At 41.1% G+C, this 19,313-nt stretch overlaps 1 protein-coding gene across 4 annotated transcripts in view; it reads right to left on the reverse strand.

Annotated features, from left to right (window-relative positions):
- Positions 1-19,313, reverse strand: part of fryl (furry homolog, like) — a 683,156-nt gene that overhangs the window by 133,888 nt on the left and 529,955 nt on the right. For all 4 annotated transcript variants that reach the window (XM_072496733.1, XM_072496730.1, XM_072496731.1 and 1 more), the window contains 5 exons: positions 15,265-15,362; positions 7,557-7,727; positions 6,514-6,654; positions 1,099-1,302; positions 129-290 (listed from right to left, as the gene is read on the reverse strand). In XM_072496733.1, the coding sequence (XP_072352834.1) occupies positions 129-290; positions 1,099-1,302; positions 6,514-6,654; positions 7,557-7,727; positions 15,265-15,362 (776 nt within the window). The remainder of the gene's footprint in view (positions 1-128; positions 291-1,098; positions 1,303-6,513; positions 6,655-7,556; positions 7,728-15,264; positions 15,363-19,313) is intronic.

Raw genomic sequence — 19,313 nt, forward strand, 5'->3', positions numbered from 1 at the left:
AAAAAAACAATAATTGTATCCAGAAAAACAAATCTAATTTTTGAGGCACTGGTTGGGAAGGAATAATTTACCCAAAGGTATAATTTATTCAGATCAGGTAAGTTTGATTTGAGTAGAGTTTATTGTACCTGGGATAGCTGTGGTCTTTTCCAGCTGACGGGCACCAAGGCATTTGAGTTGGACCCTGAAGATGTAGAAGAAGTACTCCGGGTGACAGCAATGACTTTTGGTTTTCCATTTCGGCATGCAGCACTGTGTTGGTCACCATATTTCTGACCTATAATTGGCGTCTGTAGAAAACAAAGTGGCACTGAAATAAAATGCACTAGATACTTACAAAAGTGGTTTTAGTGAGCGTTCTTTGATGTACATGGAGACCAGTGGAATACAAGAGTAAAAGCATCTTCCGGATTTATCAGTACGAACACAAAAATGTGCTATAGCACTGTAATACAGAATCCCTACAGTACAGAAGGTGGCCATTCGGCCCAGCAAGGGGCTGGTTTAGCACAGGGCTAAATCGATGGCTTTGAAAGCAGACCAAGGCAGGCCAGCAGCACGGTTCAATTCCCGTACCAGCCTCCCCGAACAGGCGCCGGAATGTGGCGACTAGGGGCTTTTCACAGTAACTTCATTTGAAGTCTACTTGTGACAAGAAGCGATTTTCATTTCATTTCTCATCAAGTTTGCACCGAACCTTTGAAAGACCACCCTACCTAGGCCCAAACCCCGATCTCTTCCAGCAACCTCATCCTAAGGGGTAATTTAATATGGCCAATCCACCTAACCTGCGCATCTTTGCACTGTGAGGGGAAACTGGAGCACCCAGAGGAAACCCACACAGACTCAGGGAGAATATGCAAACACCATACAGACAGTTTCCCGAGGTCGGAATCAAACCCGGGTTCCTGGCGCTATGAGGCAGCAATGCTAATCAATGTGCCACCGTGCCGCAAAACAAAAAAAATTGGAATAAAGAAAATGACTTCATTGGTCCTTGGTAGGACATTGGTAATCATTGGCTAGGAGGATCACTATTAACAAATTTGTCTTCAATAAGCATAATTATTTTAAGACCCTTGAACACTAATTACATACCTCAGAGATGTCAAAATGGAAGTCTAGAGTCTTTCCAGGCAGTTCTTTTGAAGCATTGTTCCAGATTTTTGTGAAGGAAATTTCAGGAGATGTAGACAAATCCCCTCCATAATTTGATCTGTGTACTTCATCTGGCACAACAAGGCTGGCTGAACGAGATACCACCAATTTCAGGATATTAAGTGCTTCCTTCCAGTATGGACTCTAAATAAAACAAATAAACAATTATACTGCTAGATATAGAAAGCTTACTTGTACTACATAAACAGCCAATAGACAATTGCAGAATATGCTGAAATCTGATTACAGCATACGATTGTGATGAGGCAAAATTGTCATCCTAGAAATGCAAGAGTTAGCTTTGTGACTTTCAGGTCCCAGTGAGATTGGGAGAACAGATTCACATTGATGCAAATTCAAAGTACTGCAAAATTAGGGATGGGCAATAATTGATCTTCTTGCCCGTGACTCCCAATTCCCATGAACGAATAAAACACTGGCAAACTTTTCTTTTCTTTAAACAAAGCATTTTACCCTGTTCCGGGTGCGGAGTGGGTGAGGACGGAGGAAGGTTCCTGTACAGCGCTAGTCACAATCACGCTCCCATCCCTCCCTGTGAGTTTCAGCTCACGAGAGGGAACGACCTGAGGTACATACAGGTTTAAAACCACCTCCGCAAGGAAACAACAATGTACCCTCAGATATCAGAATAGTCACTACTAGAAAGACAACTGAACGTGGGTGACCTAAGGGAGGCAAACTGTTTGGGCATGTATGTCCGACTGTTAGAAGAGGTACGCTCAACCCTGGATGTGACAAAGAAGTGGTTGGAGGAAGAACTAGACAGGGAGATGTTGCGGGGACTCTGGATCGAAGCACTGCACAGGACAAACTTCACCTCCACATGCGGAGGGCTCAGCCTATCGCAACTAAAGGTGATGCACAGGGCGCACCTAAAGCGAACACGAATGAGTGGATTCTTACTAGAGGTGGAGAACAAATGAGTACTGCGCCGTGGAGGCCCGGCCAACCACACACACATGTTCTGGGCGTGCTCCAGACTTGTCGGGTACTGGATGTCCTTCTTTGAGGCCATGTCCAGGGTTGTGGGAGGGTGGAGCCGAGCCCAGTAGTGGCAGTCTTTGGGGTATCAGAGCAGCGAGACCTCTTGACGGGGAGGGGGGCTGACGCCCAAGCCGGAGACTCCTGCTTGGCTGGCAACCGGCAGCATCACCCAAGGCTGCAGACTGGCGGAATTTCACAGGCTGGAGAAGATAATGTTCGCCATCTGGGGGTCGGAAGAAGGCTTTCACAGGACCTGGAAGCTGTTCAACAAATTGTTTCAAGACATGTTCGCAGCCAGCAACCAATAAAGTAGGGAGGAGAATGGGAGGGGACACAGAGCAAGTCACGGAACAAGGAAGAGAAAGGGTGGGGTGGGGTAGGGGGTTGCGGAAACAAATGCACCCAAGAGGAACATGGTGGATAGGCAGGAGGGAGGAAAACGGCAATTTCACAAAGTTTGCTGGCAAATTAATGCCTGAACCACACTGTACATAACCAACTGTAAATGTGTGTTTTGGCCAAGTCTGGCAATGTAAAGTCTGCAAGAGAAGTATATTCGTCTAGGGGGGCTAGGTGTCGGTTGGAACTTCTTCTTTTGTGGATATATGTGTTGGGTTTGTTTGGCTTTGTGAAATTGTGACAAAAATGAAAAAAGTAATAAAAATAATTTTTAAAAGCAACTGATTGGAGGTACTATCTGTGAGTAGTTTCCCCTCTGATTCTCTCACCCCACTCTAGAAAAAAAACATGGATGTGTGAGGAGAGATAAAGTTACAAATCAGCTTTTGAGGAATCTGGCTAGGTCATAGAAGGCAGAGAGTAGCAATGGAAGGGTGCTTTTTTAATTGGAGGGCTGTGACCAGTGGTGTTCCTCAGGGATCAGTGCTGGGACCTTTGCTGTTCGTAGTATTTATAAATGATTTGGAGGAAAATGTAACTGATCTGATTAGTAAGTTTGCAGGCGACTCAAAGGTTGGTGGAATTGGGGATAGCGATGAGGACTGTCAGAGGATACAGCAGGATTTAGATCGCTTGGCGACTTGGACGGAGAGATGGCAGATGGAGTTTAATCCGGACAAATGTGAGGTAATGCATTTTGGAAGATCTAATGCAGGTAGGGAATATACAGTGAATGGTAAAACCCTCAAGAGTATTGAAAGTCAGAGAGATCTAGGTGTACAGGTCCACAGGTCACTGAAAGTGGCAACGCAGGTGGAGAAAGTAGTCAAGAAGGCATACGGCATACTTGCTTTCATTGGCCGGGGTATTGAGTATAAGAATTGGCAAGTCATGTTGCAGCTGTATAGAACCTTAATTAGGCCACACTTGGAGTATAGTGTTCAATTCTGGTCGCCACACTACCAGAAGGATGTGGAGGCTTTAGAGAGGGTGCAGAAGAGATTTACCAGGATGTTGCCTGGTATGGAGGGCATTAGCTACGAGGAGCGGTTGAATAAACTCGGTTTGTTCTCACTGGAACGACGGAGGTTAAGGGGCGACCTGATAGAGGTCTACAAAATTATGAGGGACATAGACAGAGTGGATAGTCAGAGGCTTTTTCCCAGGGTAGAGGGGTCAATTACTAGGGGGCATAGGTTTAAGGTGCGAGGGGCAAGGTTTGGAGGAGATGTACGAGGCAAGGTAGTGGGTGCCTGGAACTCGCTGCCGGAGGAGGTGGTGAAGCAGGGACGATAGTGACATTTAAGGGGCATCTTGACAAATAGGTGAATAGGATGGGAATAGAGGGATATGGACCCAGGAAGTGTAGAAGATTTTAGTTTAGACGGGCAGCATGGTCGGCACAGGCTTGGAGGGCCGAAGGGCCTGTTCCTGTGCTGTACTTTCTTTGTTTTTTGTTCTTTGAAGCATAAACATGAAGTTGTTCTGATCACTTCAAGAACTATTCCCATGTTCCAAAATGATAAGCCATTTCACCCCCCCCCCCCCCCCCCATGTCATGCTTTTAAAAATAAAATATTCTTCTATGTGTGGATTCTTAATATGTTCTTGGTACCACAACAATGAGCCAAAGTCAATGTGTCAACAGTATGGTCAAAAGCTAAAACTAGCATGACCTCTTTTCCAAAAATGGATTGCTTTTCGAAACTGGTGATTTTCTATTTTATTTTGATGAATAAGTACAACCCAAACAAACAAAACACACAATGCAAATCAACTGCAACTGATGAAATTATTCCAAGAAGATCAGATCAAAATAAAACTGCACAGCTGCCTGTATTTCTTTAACTAATAAAAATGTTGTAAGATGTAACTTTCCCATCTTATGCCCCATCTCAAGCAACAGTTTGTTTTCTGCAGGCGTGTTTCTGTCTTCAGTGAAATACATTCCGCAAAATGTGATAGGTTCCCTTCAATGTGTGCATGGCGCACTGTAAATTGAAATATCAAAATTTGCCTCTGTACTCTGCCCACTCTACCCCATCCAATTTATTATTCCCTCTAGCAACTGCACTCAACTGAAAATCGAAATTCCATCAAAATGATTTCAGAGTTACATGACCATGGAGAATAACAGCAAGTCCAAATATAGTGACCATAAAATTAAAGCAATCAATGAAAGTCAGTAAATTGTCAAGCTTTTCTAGTTAACAACTTAATGACTAAAGCGCCTTGCTGTTAAGATAATTGTCACAAACATCCGATTTTCATCCAATTACAGGTTCTTTGAATAGCATTTCATATACTTGCTACATATATTTTTCTAAGGATCTATTCGAATGAAAAGATAAAAATGCACAAGGGTGAAAAAAATGTTGCGGGACAAGCAACATGCTTCAGAAAAAAAGCTAGAATGCTTTCATTTCTCCTGTCAGGCTCAAGTTCACTGCATTCCAAAGGGGACTCTTTAAAAGCAAATCAAAGCAACAAGTAAAATCCCCTTTAAGGTATACATTTTAACATTAAATCATAGAATCTTAGAAAAGTTACAGCACAGAAGGAGGCCAACCAGCCCATGCCAACCCAAGGATAGCCCTTTCTAATCCCATCTTTCTGCATCTGGTCCATAGCCCTGTACCTTAGAGCACTTAAGGTGCAGGTCCAGGTACTTTTTAAAAAAGAGTTCAGGGTCTCTGCCTCCAACATCAACTCGGGCAGCGAATTCTAGACTCCCTCTACCGTCTGCGTAAAGAAGTTCTTCCTCATGGCCCCTCTTATCTTCAATCTATGTCCCCTGTTCTCGAATTCTCCACCAAGGGAAACAATTTTATCTGCCCACTCCACCTCTTCCTCTCATAATTTTGTACACTCAAACGTGTGTTGTTTTACACAGTTCCCCTACTGCCACTAATGTTGAACTGAAATCATCCTGAGGAAACATCTATATTGTGAAAAAGCACTATACATAAAAAGGAGTTGTCCTGATTTGTTTTCCTGATATTTTAATCCACTGTGATTTAGATGCTCATAGGGTAGAATTATGAAATGATATTGTGCAGATGAATTTGAAATGCAAGAAATTGTGTCTCAATTTTTGAGATTTCTTTTAACTACAAGATGGCATAAAAGGCAAATTATCCAATGTATGAGATAAAACTAAAACATTCTACATAAAATTGTGATAAAGCACACATTTGTTCTAAGTTGGTTTATAAAAAAGGCATCATGACTGAAAATGAAGTTGAATGTGCCTGCTTTCTCAAACTGTTTTTTCCTGACGATGACCATAAACCCCAAATGAAGCATAGATGAAGATTAAAATTGTAATTTAAATGTTCTTGAAATACCTACAATTTTATACAGTTTCTCCACAATGGTAATTAATTCACTTTGAGGAACTGTGAAGTGTACACATTTAAGACTCTGCCTCATTCTGATCTCTCCGTCCTCAGCCTCCAACACCGTCCTCCGCTCAACGTTAACTTGACCAACAGCAACTCATCTTTTGATGAGGTGCTTTGCAGCTTTATGGACTCGACACTGGGTTCAACAATATCAGATCAATTCTATTTCCAGATTTTCACTTTTAACTGTATCAATTGTTGAGTTTGTTTTTTGTCCAACATAATCAAATGCTTCATTGTTGCAAGATTCCTGCAAGTATCAATTCAACCTATAAGGTGGGCTTGAGTAACGACCTCTAGATACAAATTGAAAGTTGCTGTCCTTCTGGTTTAAACTATGAATTTGTGAAACAGATGCATAGATATTTTAATGGTAAAATGTCTACACAAATAAAAATATTCATTTTTCAAATATTTCAGCAGTCATATGCTCTTTTCTTACTTTAATAATTATAAAGCAAGAACTTGAACAATTATAATTTGTTCCAGTTATATTGCACCTAACAAAAGAAATAACTTGAACACAAAATTGTTTCTTATGACTCACCTGCACATATTTCCCAATGATCTTCATGATCTCCAAATTGAACTGTTTGACTGGAGCTCCAGACAGATCAATATGACTCAGAAGGCTATAGATGATTTGTAGTAATGACTGCTGCATACTAGTTAGGCCCTTTTCTAATAGCTGTGGAGAAATATTGCAGAGAGAGGTAGGACCTTTATAGCCATTTTAGTGTCTCATCATGTATTAAAATAATAATGGTAGCATTTTGAAAAATATATTTTAATTAATTGCCATCAACATTACTGCAAGCAAAGCCAAAGTCACAAAGTTGTGGTTTGCTAAATTCTCCCTTCATGCGTGCTGCTTCGAACGTTTGCATCTCCAATAGCTTTTCTCGCAAAACAAATTTCCCTCAGAGTACATCATAGCTATAGGTATGTGGATTTACAGAAACTTGGTTCATGGCACCCCATTCATTGGCTGGTAGTGGTGTGCAACTATAGATGTAACCGTGTGTCACAGAATGGTGATAACCGAATATAACCAAATAATATGCAAGACATGCATAGCAAATTTACCATATTCCAGAATCCCTTATTTTAAAAATACAATACTTCAGTACACCAAATTGGAGTTGCGTAATGATAAGTAGATTGAATTGGAAGAAACAAGTCTTTCATTTGCCCATTAAAGGGGATATAAACGGAGTGATTTGTGCATTGTGGTGGAAGTTGCATACACCAAGAGTACGTGATCTGAGGGAAGTTGATAAATCTAGAGTGACATCATTAGCAAAAGGTTGGGATTGTGTTGCATATTAAATGGAGAACGTAATTGATAAAAATACAAAATGGGATGACGGATTGAGGACTGGGAATGGAACTAGTCAATAAATTGAAGAGGAGTGATACAATGGATTCTTAATTTCAGCAAAAATGGAATAAATAATTTAGTTCTTGACCAATACCAGCCGCAGATAATTTAAGAAAAAAATTAAATATAGTATTTCTTCCGTGCTTCTACTTAATCATCCTTTACAGACTCTCATATTAATTAGGTAGACAAAAGATTAGAAAAATTACCTCAGCTAAGTAAGTGACCAGGTTAAAGGTGATGTCTGAGAATGCATCGTGGAGGTATCGGCAAACCACATTAATCCAATTTGCACTGTCTCGTGAATAACTGTGTGCGCTATATAGGCTCATCATGTGAGCCAGGTTGGAGAGTGTGGCTGTCTTTTCTTCTGCACAGACCTAGGATGAAAATAATACATTATTCAACTACAAAAACACAATAGATGCAGGTATTAACTTATTCTATTGCCTGGCAACTTGGTTATCTAAATACAATACCAAGTGTATTTCAGCTTAGTTTCTTTTGCAGTAGCAATATGACAAGATGTAAAATCATACTTCAAAAATCCGGTTGTAACATTTCTGCTATAATCCTAGGTTACTTGACTTCTGTATGGGTTCCGAGAATTTGTAGGAAAATAAATAAACATTTTATTTAGGTTTAATTTCCACACAAGAATGACAGAATATACTTCAACACCATTCCATTCAGAACTTTAAGCATTAATTTCCTGCCCCACCGGTTTAATCTGGTCTACAGCAACCCACCAAGAATCTTGCATCAGTAACTTGCAAACTTGTAACCACTAATGTCTAGAAAATAAAGGGCAATTGGTGCATGGAAACACCACTGTCTGTAAGCTTCCCTTCAAATCACGCACTAATCTGACTTGGCAATATATAGCCGTTCTTTCATCATTGGTTCAAAGTCCTGGCTCACCACCACCGTCTCAAGGGCAATTAGGGATGGGCAATAAGTGCTGGCCAGCCAGTGTTGGTCAATTCCCATGAACAAATAAAAACAACTTCCCATGTGAGTGGTTAGATATAGAAATTGCTCCACTATATTAAAAATCCAAACAGACTATGTTAAATGCACTGCCCTCTTCTACACACCTGGTCACTTCTTCGAAAAATTCAATCAAGTTGGTCAGACATGATCTCCCCTTAACAAAACCATGCTGACTGTTGTTGATTAATCCCTGCAGGTATAATTCTGTCTCTCAGAATTGCTTCCAAAAGTTTCCCCACCACTGAGGTGAGACTGACTGGCATTGAGTTTGCTGCTTTATCCCTTCCTCCCTTCTTGAATAATGGTACCACATTGGCTGAGGGTGATGGGAGTCTGGAACTCATTGCTGAAAGGGTGGTGGAAGCAGAGATCACATTGGCTATCCTCCAGTCCTACAGCATCTTTCCCATTCGTTCAAATAAAAATTACGCAAAAAAGTCCTCCCATTGAGAAAAGCCAAGAAACAAGTTATCACCTTGGTTTGCCAATTTTGCCATTTAACGTGTCGTAGGCAGGAAGTAAATCATTGAATATTTCACAAAATGCATGAACTTTGCATTGCACAGTTTGCAAACAGTTCAATTTTCGATCATTTGCATTTCACTATTTGCTTTGATGCACTGTGGTGTTTCTTAGGCCTGGATTCTAATAAGCTGGTGCTGGGAGCTTTGGAATTAGGGCCGGGGACTCGGCAGGAGTGATGAAGGGTATTGTTAGTATGTGGGGAACCCAGAAATATGTGAAGTGCATCTGTCAGTAGTCTTTAAACATATCTTTCTGCTAGAAGTCAGAAATATGCCATTTATCTCTAATATGCATAAATGATTGGGAACCAGCTTGATGTAGGCAGAAGAATAGATTCATGTTTTAGGTTGTAATTCACCGGAAATGAAACAAGTGAGAGGTGGCACCAAATCTCCAATGGTGGGAAAGCAACTAAATAAACATGTAAAGGAGTAACCATGCTAGAAAGTTGTGTTCAGACTTTCTTTCAATAAAGCTCCTTGTTAAAATACGTAAGTTAATTAGCTTGAGAATAAAATAAGAGGCACTTTGTTTAAAAAAAATAGTATCCAATTCATTTCTTTTTCATTTAAGAGGCAATCCACCTTCCCTGCACATCTTTGGGTTGTGAGTGTGATACACACGCAGGCATGGGGGCAATGTGCAAGCTCCACACAGATAGTGACCTGGGGCCAGGATCGAACCCGAGTCCTTGGAGCCATGAGGTACCAGTGCTAACCACTGTGCCACCATGCCACCCCCTAAGAGGCATTTTGGTGATCAGAAAAAATATCAGCAGACGTAGACTATTCGATCCCTTGGGTGTACTTGGCATTCAATTCAACTACATTTTCCAGTCTACTTCACATATTTCTTGATTCCCTGAGTTACCAAAAATCTGTCTATCTCAGCTTTAAATTTATTCAATGATGGAGCACACACCACCCTCTGAGATAGGGAATTCCAAAGATTTGAAACCCTTTGAGTGAAGAAATTTCTCCTTATGATCTGTCCCTTAATCTGGGGCTGTGCCCTCATGTTCCAGATTCCCCAGCCAGAAGAAACAACCCCTAAGTGTAGCTTGTCAAGTCCGTTCAGAATCTTGTGTTTCAATTAGATACATTTTAATTCTTCTAAACTACAAAGCGTATAGGACCACTATAATCAGCCTCTCATCATCAGATAACCTCTTATGCCAGGAACCAAACCAGTGAGGCCTTCATTGACTCCAAACTCCATGCAGTTCTCTAGGTGTAGTCTCACCAAAGCTATATTTAGCAAGACTTCCTTATTCATTTACTTCAATCCCCTTGCAATAGAGGACAACATGTCATTTGTCTTCCTAATTGTTTGATGTCACAGGATGTTATCTTTGTGTTCCTTATGTGGTACACCAAAGCCTCTCTGAATAAAACATCAACATTGGTTGGGGAATTGGATTGAGGGTGGAGTGGTGGCCGAGGAAAAGGAAGATTGGTATTTCAATTCCATGTGACATGGGTCTACTGGTGTAGTTTCCAAGAACGCTGCGTTGACACATTAATCTTGGCTTCCCAGAAAGCCATGTGAACAACTGAAGGTGCATTGCTTTCATCAATCTTCTCTTCCTACCCTCCAAATCATCTGAGGAATGAATGTCTTCACCTTGTTTCTCCTGCAACTCCAAAAATATTTTTATTTGCACTCTGCACAACTATTTTGGAGACCATGGCTGGTGAGTTCTGAAGGGTGTCTCCAGAGCTATCCAAGTACATCTTCAGCTTGCCAGTGGTCTGTTCAAAGTAATGATATTGCATCTATGATGGGTTTTTTACACTCCAGCTTCTGACACAATATCCAAATTTGCAGTGGGTAACTTTGTTGCTCAGCAGCCACCCATTACGTCTGCTTCCAGATCCAAAGAGATCAGGAAGCTAGGACTGTTCTAGGATGAAAATATCATGGTCATTGCCCAGGAATCTTGAGCCACACCTGCAGAAACATCTCTTTGTAGTAACACAACAGTGATAGTTGATGGGAGTAGAAGCCCTTGTGGTTGACAAAGACTCCTGGTTGTTCTGGGAGATATGCAGATTGCCATACGAATGCAATTGATGACACCCTGCACTTATGGGAAGCCAGTCAGAGCAACTAAAGAGAGTATTAGCTTACGTGCCAAGGCCAGCAAATATGTGAACTTCACCTGTGTTGATGCCAGCCAGCATGAGTAGATAAACTCAAGTTTTGCTTTCATCAGCCATCCGTCTTATGCATTTGTATGCAGCGGACCTGATATGTCTGTGGTAGAGCCCTGCAAAGATTCAGCAGGACAGGCGTTAAAGGAGGTGGTGACTTTGTGAGTTGCTGCTCATGCATTGCTTCTGGGTTTCTGAGTCAGTAGGTCTTCTTCTAGTAGGCTGTTACCACTTGGTGTGACATCCTAAGCCTCTGGTGTTCAGACAATGACAAGGAAACTCAAGAGTCTGCTTGTATACTCTGTTTCATGAGTATTACCTTTCTGTGAACTGTGACTCTCTGGTGTACACTTCTCTGCAGTTGTAATAATAATAATAATTGCTGGTCACAAGTAGGCTTCAATGAAGTTACTGTGAAAAGCCCCTTGTCCTTTCTGTTTTGAAACCACAGGTCTGTATGCAACAGGATGCTGCAGATTCTGTTGTTGGTTACCATGGTCCTCATCTGAAATCTAATCTAAGTCAGCATAAGTGATTGCTGTCGGCTGTCCTTTGATTTGAGGATGACATCTACTCAAGAAAGTGGGTCTTTGCCGTAGGTCTACATATGACTAAACAGGCTGAATCTTGACCTGCAGGTCTTTGGGCACATGGGGCAGGATGCCCCACAAGGTAATTGGATCCAGAGCGTAGGATTTGCTTATTTTCCTTTCCTTCTCTGCCTCATCGTTATGGTTTTTGGATGGAAAGCATGATGCAGCTTGATGGACAAGCTGTCATCATTTTCAACAATTAATAGCAAGCTCCTCCAAATCATTGTCAATGCTGCTTCAATTCAAGGTGAGCTTTAGAGTATCTTTGAAGCATAATTTTTGTCCTCCCCTGGAACTCTGGCCAGTGGAGAGTTGAGAAAACTGGCTGCGGGGGCGGAGGTGCTTTTCGGCCATCCAGAGACAGTGGCCTGTCCATTAAACTGGATTTTGCAGGAATTCTTGGCTTCAAGGGTGACACACTAGAACATATGCTTGATGATCCTCTCATTGAATCCAAAGGATGTGGTGGAGGCATTGCTGGTGGAATTTCTCTAGCTCTCTTACGCGTTCCCGATACACAATCCAGGTATCAAGGAGTACCAGATTTGCTGATTTACGGAGATCTTTATTGTCAAACACTCACTGCTCTAGTTTGTAGAAGGCTGATCCAGTGTTGGGTCTCCTTGTCAATGATGGCCCTTTGGGGTGAGAAGGGTATGGGAAGTATTCAACATATTCCAGAGTCTCCCCTTCAACATAAATGGCTGACGAGCTATGGGTGACAGTTTATTGTATTCAGAGTTGAAAATGAAAGTGGCTTGCAAATCCTTTATGAAGTGGGCAACGACATTGCAGTTAAACTGTCCAAAGCATTTGACTCAGTAAACTACGAGGCCCCAAAGATTTGAATGTCCAAGAAACTTCAACAAAATCCTTCAATTTGTCCATGATGATATGACTGCAACTGCCTTGAGTGGGAGTGCAAAATAGATGTTCACCATCAACCAAACATGTTGATGATCTGTCCAGGAGGCATCAGTCCCCCACATGAATTGAGGGATATAAACGTCAGTTACATCTTTGACCTGAACAATGACATAATCCAGGAGGTGCCAGTGCTTTGATTTAGAATGCCTCCATGTGATTTTGTATTTGTTTTCTGGTGGAAGAGGATGTTTGTTATCGAGGCCATGCTGAGCATACTTTGTGAGCAGGAGGACACCATTTGCATTGGCTTTTCCTACCCAGTTTTTCCACATGGTTCCTCTCCAGACAACGGAGCCATGGCCAACCCTGATATTGGAGTTCCCTCAACTGATGTTCTTTTCTTCTTCTGGGATGGCAGTGAAGACATCATCAAGGTCAGAACAGAACTTTCCCATAATTCTTCGTCAGAATCAAAGTTTGGGGCATAAGCGCTGATGATGATGGCATATTGGTTATGGCTGAACTGTAGGTGAATTGTGATGAGCCTTTCACTAATATAATTGGCTGTGGACACAGGGTCATTGTCAGTCTTTCCTTTCCAGTATCCTCAGCTTGTTCCTTCAGCTGCCCTTCCATAGGAAGATGGGTTCTCATGGATGGTGGCGATGTCAATTTGGAATGTTGATCGCTCACATTTGGATTTGTTTATTGTCACGTGTACCCAGGTAGAGTGAAAAGTATTTTTTTGCGTGCAGCTCAAACAGATCATTTAGTCCATGAAAATAAAAGAAAATACATAATAGGGCAACACAAGGTACACAATATAAATATATGATTATCGTTCTTTTTTCCGGATGGTCACACTTGAGATTATCCAACAGTATTCTAACATTACAAGTTGCAAAATGTTAAGTTTTCTTTCTTTGACCAGAACACCCTGGTGGTTCCTCGGGGTGCATAGAACATACAGTGCAGAAGGAGGCCATTCAGCCCATCGAGTCTGCACTGACCCACTTAAGCCCTCGCTTCCACCCTATCTCCGTAACCGAATAACCCCATCTAACCTTTTTGGTCACTAAGGGCAATTTATCATGGCCAATCCACCTAACCTGCACATCTTTGGACTGTGGGAGGAAACCGGAGCACCCGGAGGAAACCCACGCAGACACGGGGAGAAGTGCAGACTCCGCGCAGACAGTGACCCAGCGGGGAATCAAACCTGAGACCCTGGTGCTGTGAAGCCAGTGCTATCCACTTGTACTATCATGCTGCCTAGCAGTTCCCAGCTAGGAGAAAATGGGACATTCTATATTTACGGCACCTTTTCTAGCCCCCTCCCCATCTGGGTTAACAAGAGGACACCATGAAGAGGACTGCTCTGTCATAGATGCTGCTGCCAAAAATTGCCTCTGTCCCAATACAGGTGTCCAACGACCTTCATGCTTCTGTTGCTTGTGTACAGTTTCTTGACTAGGGAGTCATGATCCTGTTGTCATTTCTCTACTGCCACGGGAAATAGGTCCTGGTAAAAGCCCGAGTGTGGCTTTAACGTGGGGACCTTGGGCACCATCAATGTCCACATGATCTATGTAGTCAAATTTCAAAGAGGTGCCGAACCAAGATGACTGGCCACCTTGTTGCTGCAGCCTTCTTCTATCTTCCTTTACCTGTTCTGGTTTTGAGGACTTTTTGGACCACACTTTGCCCTGCACCTCCCTCCCCGCTCTTGCTGTCATGGGTGGCCCTACCAGGAGTAAGCAGCTCCTGAAGGGATCATCCGAAGGATCACTGGAGCGCACATGACTCTCTACCACATACGAAGGTGGCAATCCACAACACCCATCCTGATGTGACAGGGTAAACCTCCAAGTGCCAAAAGTGGGTTCCCAACTGCTGAAAGTGGCATCTTGGTAAAAACCCTTTGCCATAAACATGTAGGGAAACAGCTGTGAGTACTGAGTATTTATGGGCAAATTTCCCTGAGATTGAGTCAGCCTCCTCATTTACTGCACTGTATTTACCCCATTTTCGCCAGTGAGTTTCAGAATCCTGGAAACCCATGCATCTAATGCTAATGTCAAAAGCTTACATTAACACAGATTTAATTGATCGATTAACATATGGTCATGAGCAAATTGTTTTGCCCTAGGAGGTTGTGCATAAACAGCCTAATGTATTGGAACTATATGCAGATATGGGTGGGTCAGGGTTGACTTTTCAATGTACCCACATTTTCCCAATTGTAACCTTCTATTTGCACTCAAACCCATGTGCCCTTCCAGGTTAAAAGCACTCTATATGACAATTTAAAAAATAGGAACATGTGTAGGTCATTTGGCCCCACGAGCCTGCTCCAACTTTCAAGTCATTAATATATATTGTAAAACGTTGCAGTCCCAGCACTGATCCCTGTGGAACCTCACTGGTTACAGGTCGCCAACCTGAAAAAAAAAACCTTATCCCCACTAGCTGTTTCTTGCCCATCAGCCAATTCTTTATCCATGCCAATATATCTCCAACAGCATGGGCTCTTATCTTATGACTTAATCTTTTGTAAGGTACCTTGTTGAACGTCTTCTGGAAGTCCAAACACAACACATCTACTCGCTCCATCCTGTCTCATCGTGTTTTGTTACACTGTGCCTTTAGAATTGTTTACATACACACACATTCTACTTGACACATCCAATTACTTATTAAATATCTGGGACTGTGTTTGAAAGAATAAATAATTTATATTTAACATTCCACTATTTGTGCACTTGTTCAGAACTGTGTACACATACCTTTGCTATTCTATCAGCAGTTTCCTTGCAGAAATGGGTAGGGTTATCAAAATGTTGAATTAAATGAGGTAGCAGGCACAGAATATTTAATGGGAATCCTGAAAAATAAAGAGATGTCTAGTCAAGTACAGATCACATCATAAGGATTTTTGTATAGTTACCTAGTAAATCAGGAACAAATAAATGTCCATGAATTAAATCCCATATACGTTAATACTGCACTAATAAAAATTGCTAATAAAAAAAACTCATTATTAATCAAACTGATATTTAAATTGCTACCTGCCTGATATGATAGCACAAAGTGTGCAATTTTTATTTATATCATGCATTTATGAGCTGTTAAGTCAATGAAGCTAGAAGATTCTTCCACATAATCTAATTACTGTATTTTTTTTGATAATTATTGAAATTACTATTAATTCCAGTCAATGTACAGTGAATCAAAACAAATACTTATAAGTTCAATTACTCTCTTTCAGTATTGTAAACTGTAATATTTTGGGTAGAGATCTAAGTTGACCATTCAAGTGAACTAGATCTTTGGATTTTGTTCAGCAAATTAAAATTACTCTGATTTAACAAAGCTGAATGCAGGCATGAACTAAAGAAACTTAAATGAGGTGCACTGAGTTTTAGAATTGTTTTTGCAAATGTTCAACACAGAAAATGTTTCAAGATTATTTTTAAGTTGATCAGGCAGCAAAGTGTTGTGCACAGATATATGCAGTTCACTGGACTAGTAATCCAGAGACCCAGTATAATGCTCCGGGGACCCGGGTTCGAATCCCACCATGACAGATGGTGAAATTTGAATTCAATAAGAACCTGGAATTAAGAGTCTAATGCTGATCATTGTCGATTGTCGTAAAAATCCATCTGGTTCACTAATGTCCTTAAGGAAAGAACATTACCTGGTCTGACCTACTTACGACTCCAGATCCACGGCACTGTGGCTGACCCTTAACTGCCCTCTGAAATGACCTAGCAAGCCACTTAGTTCAAGGGCAATTTGGGATGGGTAACAATGATTTGATGGTAACCTCAAATCTGCATCCTACCTGCCCAGATAGCCCTTGTTAACCAAGAATCTATCCTCCTCATTTTGCCTCATCTCCACCTTAAATGGGAACCTTATTTGTAAACAGTGACTCAAGAGTTTTCAATTCTCCCACACCCTGTCCACATTCACCCTACTCTAGTCTTATGTCCCTTGCTCAAGTCTCTTACTCTTCTAAACTCTAGCAGATAGAAGCCTATACAAGCCTAGCCTCTCCAATCTTTCCTCAAAAGGCAACTCGTCCATTCCTGACTTGGTAAACCTTGTCTGAACTGCTTCCAACAAATTTTCAAAGGAGCTACCTGGCAGTATCAGGGAAACCTGCAGCTCGTTATCTCCAAAGAGCTACTAACAACACCTTTTGGGCTGCAAATTCAAAGGCCATCTGCATTTCACAACCCAGGCTGACCAAGCAGAGTCTACTGTCTGTTAGGTTAAAGAACCACACAACATTCCTTTTAATTCTTAATGTTGAGACATTTGACCATCTCAGGGACCCATAAGGGAAATACACATTCTTATCAAAGATACTGAAGAGATGGGAGTCATGTGATATAGACCTCTGGTTTGTAGAACTATTGCCTGGGTGGAACTGCAAAAGCAGTGCTGCTTACCATGCTACAAGAAGCCTCACCGAAAAGGAGCTCTGCCCAAGTTGGACATTTGACCCCATATACACTGCTTCTACTGGAAATCCTGTACCATGGCCTAGAAGACTGAATCATCTCTGTATGTCTATCTCATCATGTGACGCCAACATCACCAGAAAAGTAAATTAATCAGCATTGGTTTTCAGCTCACAGACTTCCATAAAGGACCACCTCATTGGACTTTGATTCTGAACTGTGGATCCCACATGCAGCATTATTTGTTTTCTTTGCAGTCTTTGTTACGTAAATATTTATTTTCTCTATCCCTCTTTTGCTGTATGAATGAAGGAGGCAATGTAGTCCTCCCGCATTTTGAATGGGTGCAAAAAACCTAACCTTTTGAGTTCAACCTATCTCAGGTTTGCTGTGGGGTTATGAATAGAAGATTGGATCACACTTAAATCGAGGGGTTGAGAAATGCAACACTGCTCATGAGGAGGAAAGCAAATAAGAAAACACCTTACTGTTAATGGATGGGTGGTGAGAGGAGAAATTAGTGCTGTTTAAATTAACCCCCTCTTGTCTGTATCACCATCTTCTGGCATTTTCTCTATCTTTTCAAAAACATACCAAATTCAGTTTTAAGCAATAGTCACATGTAGCAAGGCACTGCATATTCCAATAGTCCTCAGTGCAAAACTAAAATTCTACTTTATCACTTTGGTGTTCTAAAATAATTCTATTCCATTCTTCCTCACTGTTGATTTGCTAAATACTGGAAACAACCTTTCACCCATTTACCTTCTCAAACTCTTCTAAAATTTTGAAAATATTTATTAAATGTCCTCTTAACATTTGGTCCTTTGGATAAGGTACCCTAATCATTTTTGGCCTTTCATCATAATCTCTCATTTATGGCAAAATCCTAGTGAATCCGCACTGTACGTTTTCCACAGCTCTAATATGCGTTCTATAATGTGGTTTTCAAAATTGAGGGCAATATACTCCAACGTGGTTTAACCAATGTTTCATACCAATTCAACATCATTTTTTAAATGTTGAATGTACTTTTGTGTAAAACCAGAATACCATATTCTTCTTTTGGTCTTCTCTAACTCTGGTCTCGGTTCCCAGCATCTGCAACATTAGGTCTCTCTTTCAAAAGAATAGAAGTCAGTAATGAAGTAGATAAACATAGGCCTTAAGGCAGGAAAAATGGACGTGCTACAATGTAATTGCTTACATTTCTATGGTGAAATAACGATAAGAGCAATGGGCTAATTGATGTATGGTTTTAAAACCATTATATTCTGGGATATCTCCTAGCTCACCATAAAGGAAACTTTCATATGTAGGCATGCACCTCACAAGCTTACCCTCATGCATTTTTTGTTTTGGATACAGGGCTAGAAAAACTCCCTTTCCTGCTGAGTGGGGAAGGACAATGTTTACTCCTGATTGTTTACCACGGAATAAACATCACATTGCCAGAAATGTCTTTCAGGGTAAACTCCAAATGGTTTAATGGTTTTATTTGCTTCCCCCTTTATGAGCAGTGTTGCATTTCTCAAGCCTGCCAAAAAAGCAACTCAGTACTTGACTCTCAATTTACGACATTAAGTCAACACTTTTGATGAGCTTTTTACATTTACGTCTGCATTCTTTGCTGACCCACCAAAATCACCTGTAAATACAGTTGAACTATGTGAACTAAAGAAAAAAACAATCACAAAGTTGCTTTCCATACATCCAGCAGGTTAATTGCTTTGCCAGCAGGACACCTCAAAGTCAGTTATTACAGATAAAGCATCTGCATCTTTCTTGTACTGCCAATCATGCAGATATTGAGGAAATAATCAATCCAATTTTGTCCTGATAGGGATTTGTCGACAAGTAATTGATATAAACTGAGGTAAGATTGATTTCCTTTGTAGTTAATACCTAAACCTGCCTCAAGCAGGCAGCAGAAATCTCTGAGAAAGTAGTCAACATAAACTAGTTTAAATTTGGCATCTCCAATTAGTTTTATAATCTTCCTGTGTACAGGTTATCCAACTAAAGAAAGGAAAATGGAACAGGACCAGTAACCTGACCTCTCTACAATTGAAATGAAATGACATGATCTCCAGATGTTGTAACTTGCAAAGGATGGAACCCTATTTCAATTAGTCATTAGGGCCTAGGTGACCTCAAGATCGTTTCAGATTTCCAGCTTTGGCAGCTTCATTTGCTTTGGTTTTTATCAGACTTAAACTTGACTGTTCTGACAAAATAGCTCATCAATCCATTTGCAAACCTCGTCTGACTTGTTTAAACTAGTGATCAAGTCCCTGGGGTTTTCTCTCAATGGGCAATTGTATTGATATTCTTCTGCTGTAGCCCTGACCCACTTGCAAACT

The sequence above is a fragment of the Scyliorhinus torazame genome, chromosome 3 (assembly GCF_047496885.1).
Source record: "Scyliorhinus torazame isolate Kashiwa2021f chromosome 3, sScyTor2.1, whole genome shotgun sequence".
Taxonomy (NCBI): Eukaryota; Metazoa; Chordata; class Chondrichthyes; order Carcharhiniformes; family Scyliorhinidae; genus Scyliorhinus; species Scyliorhinus torazame.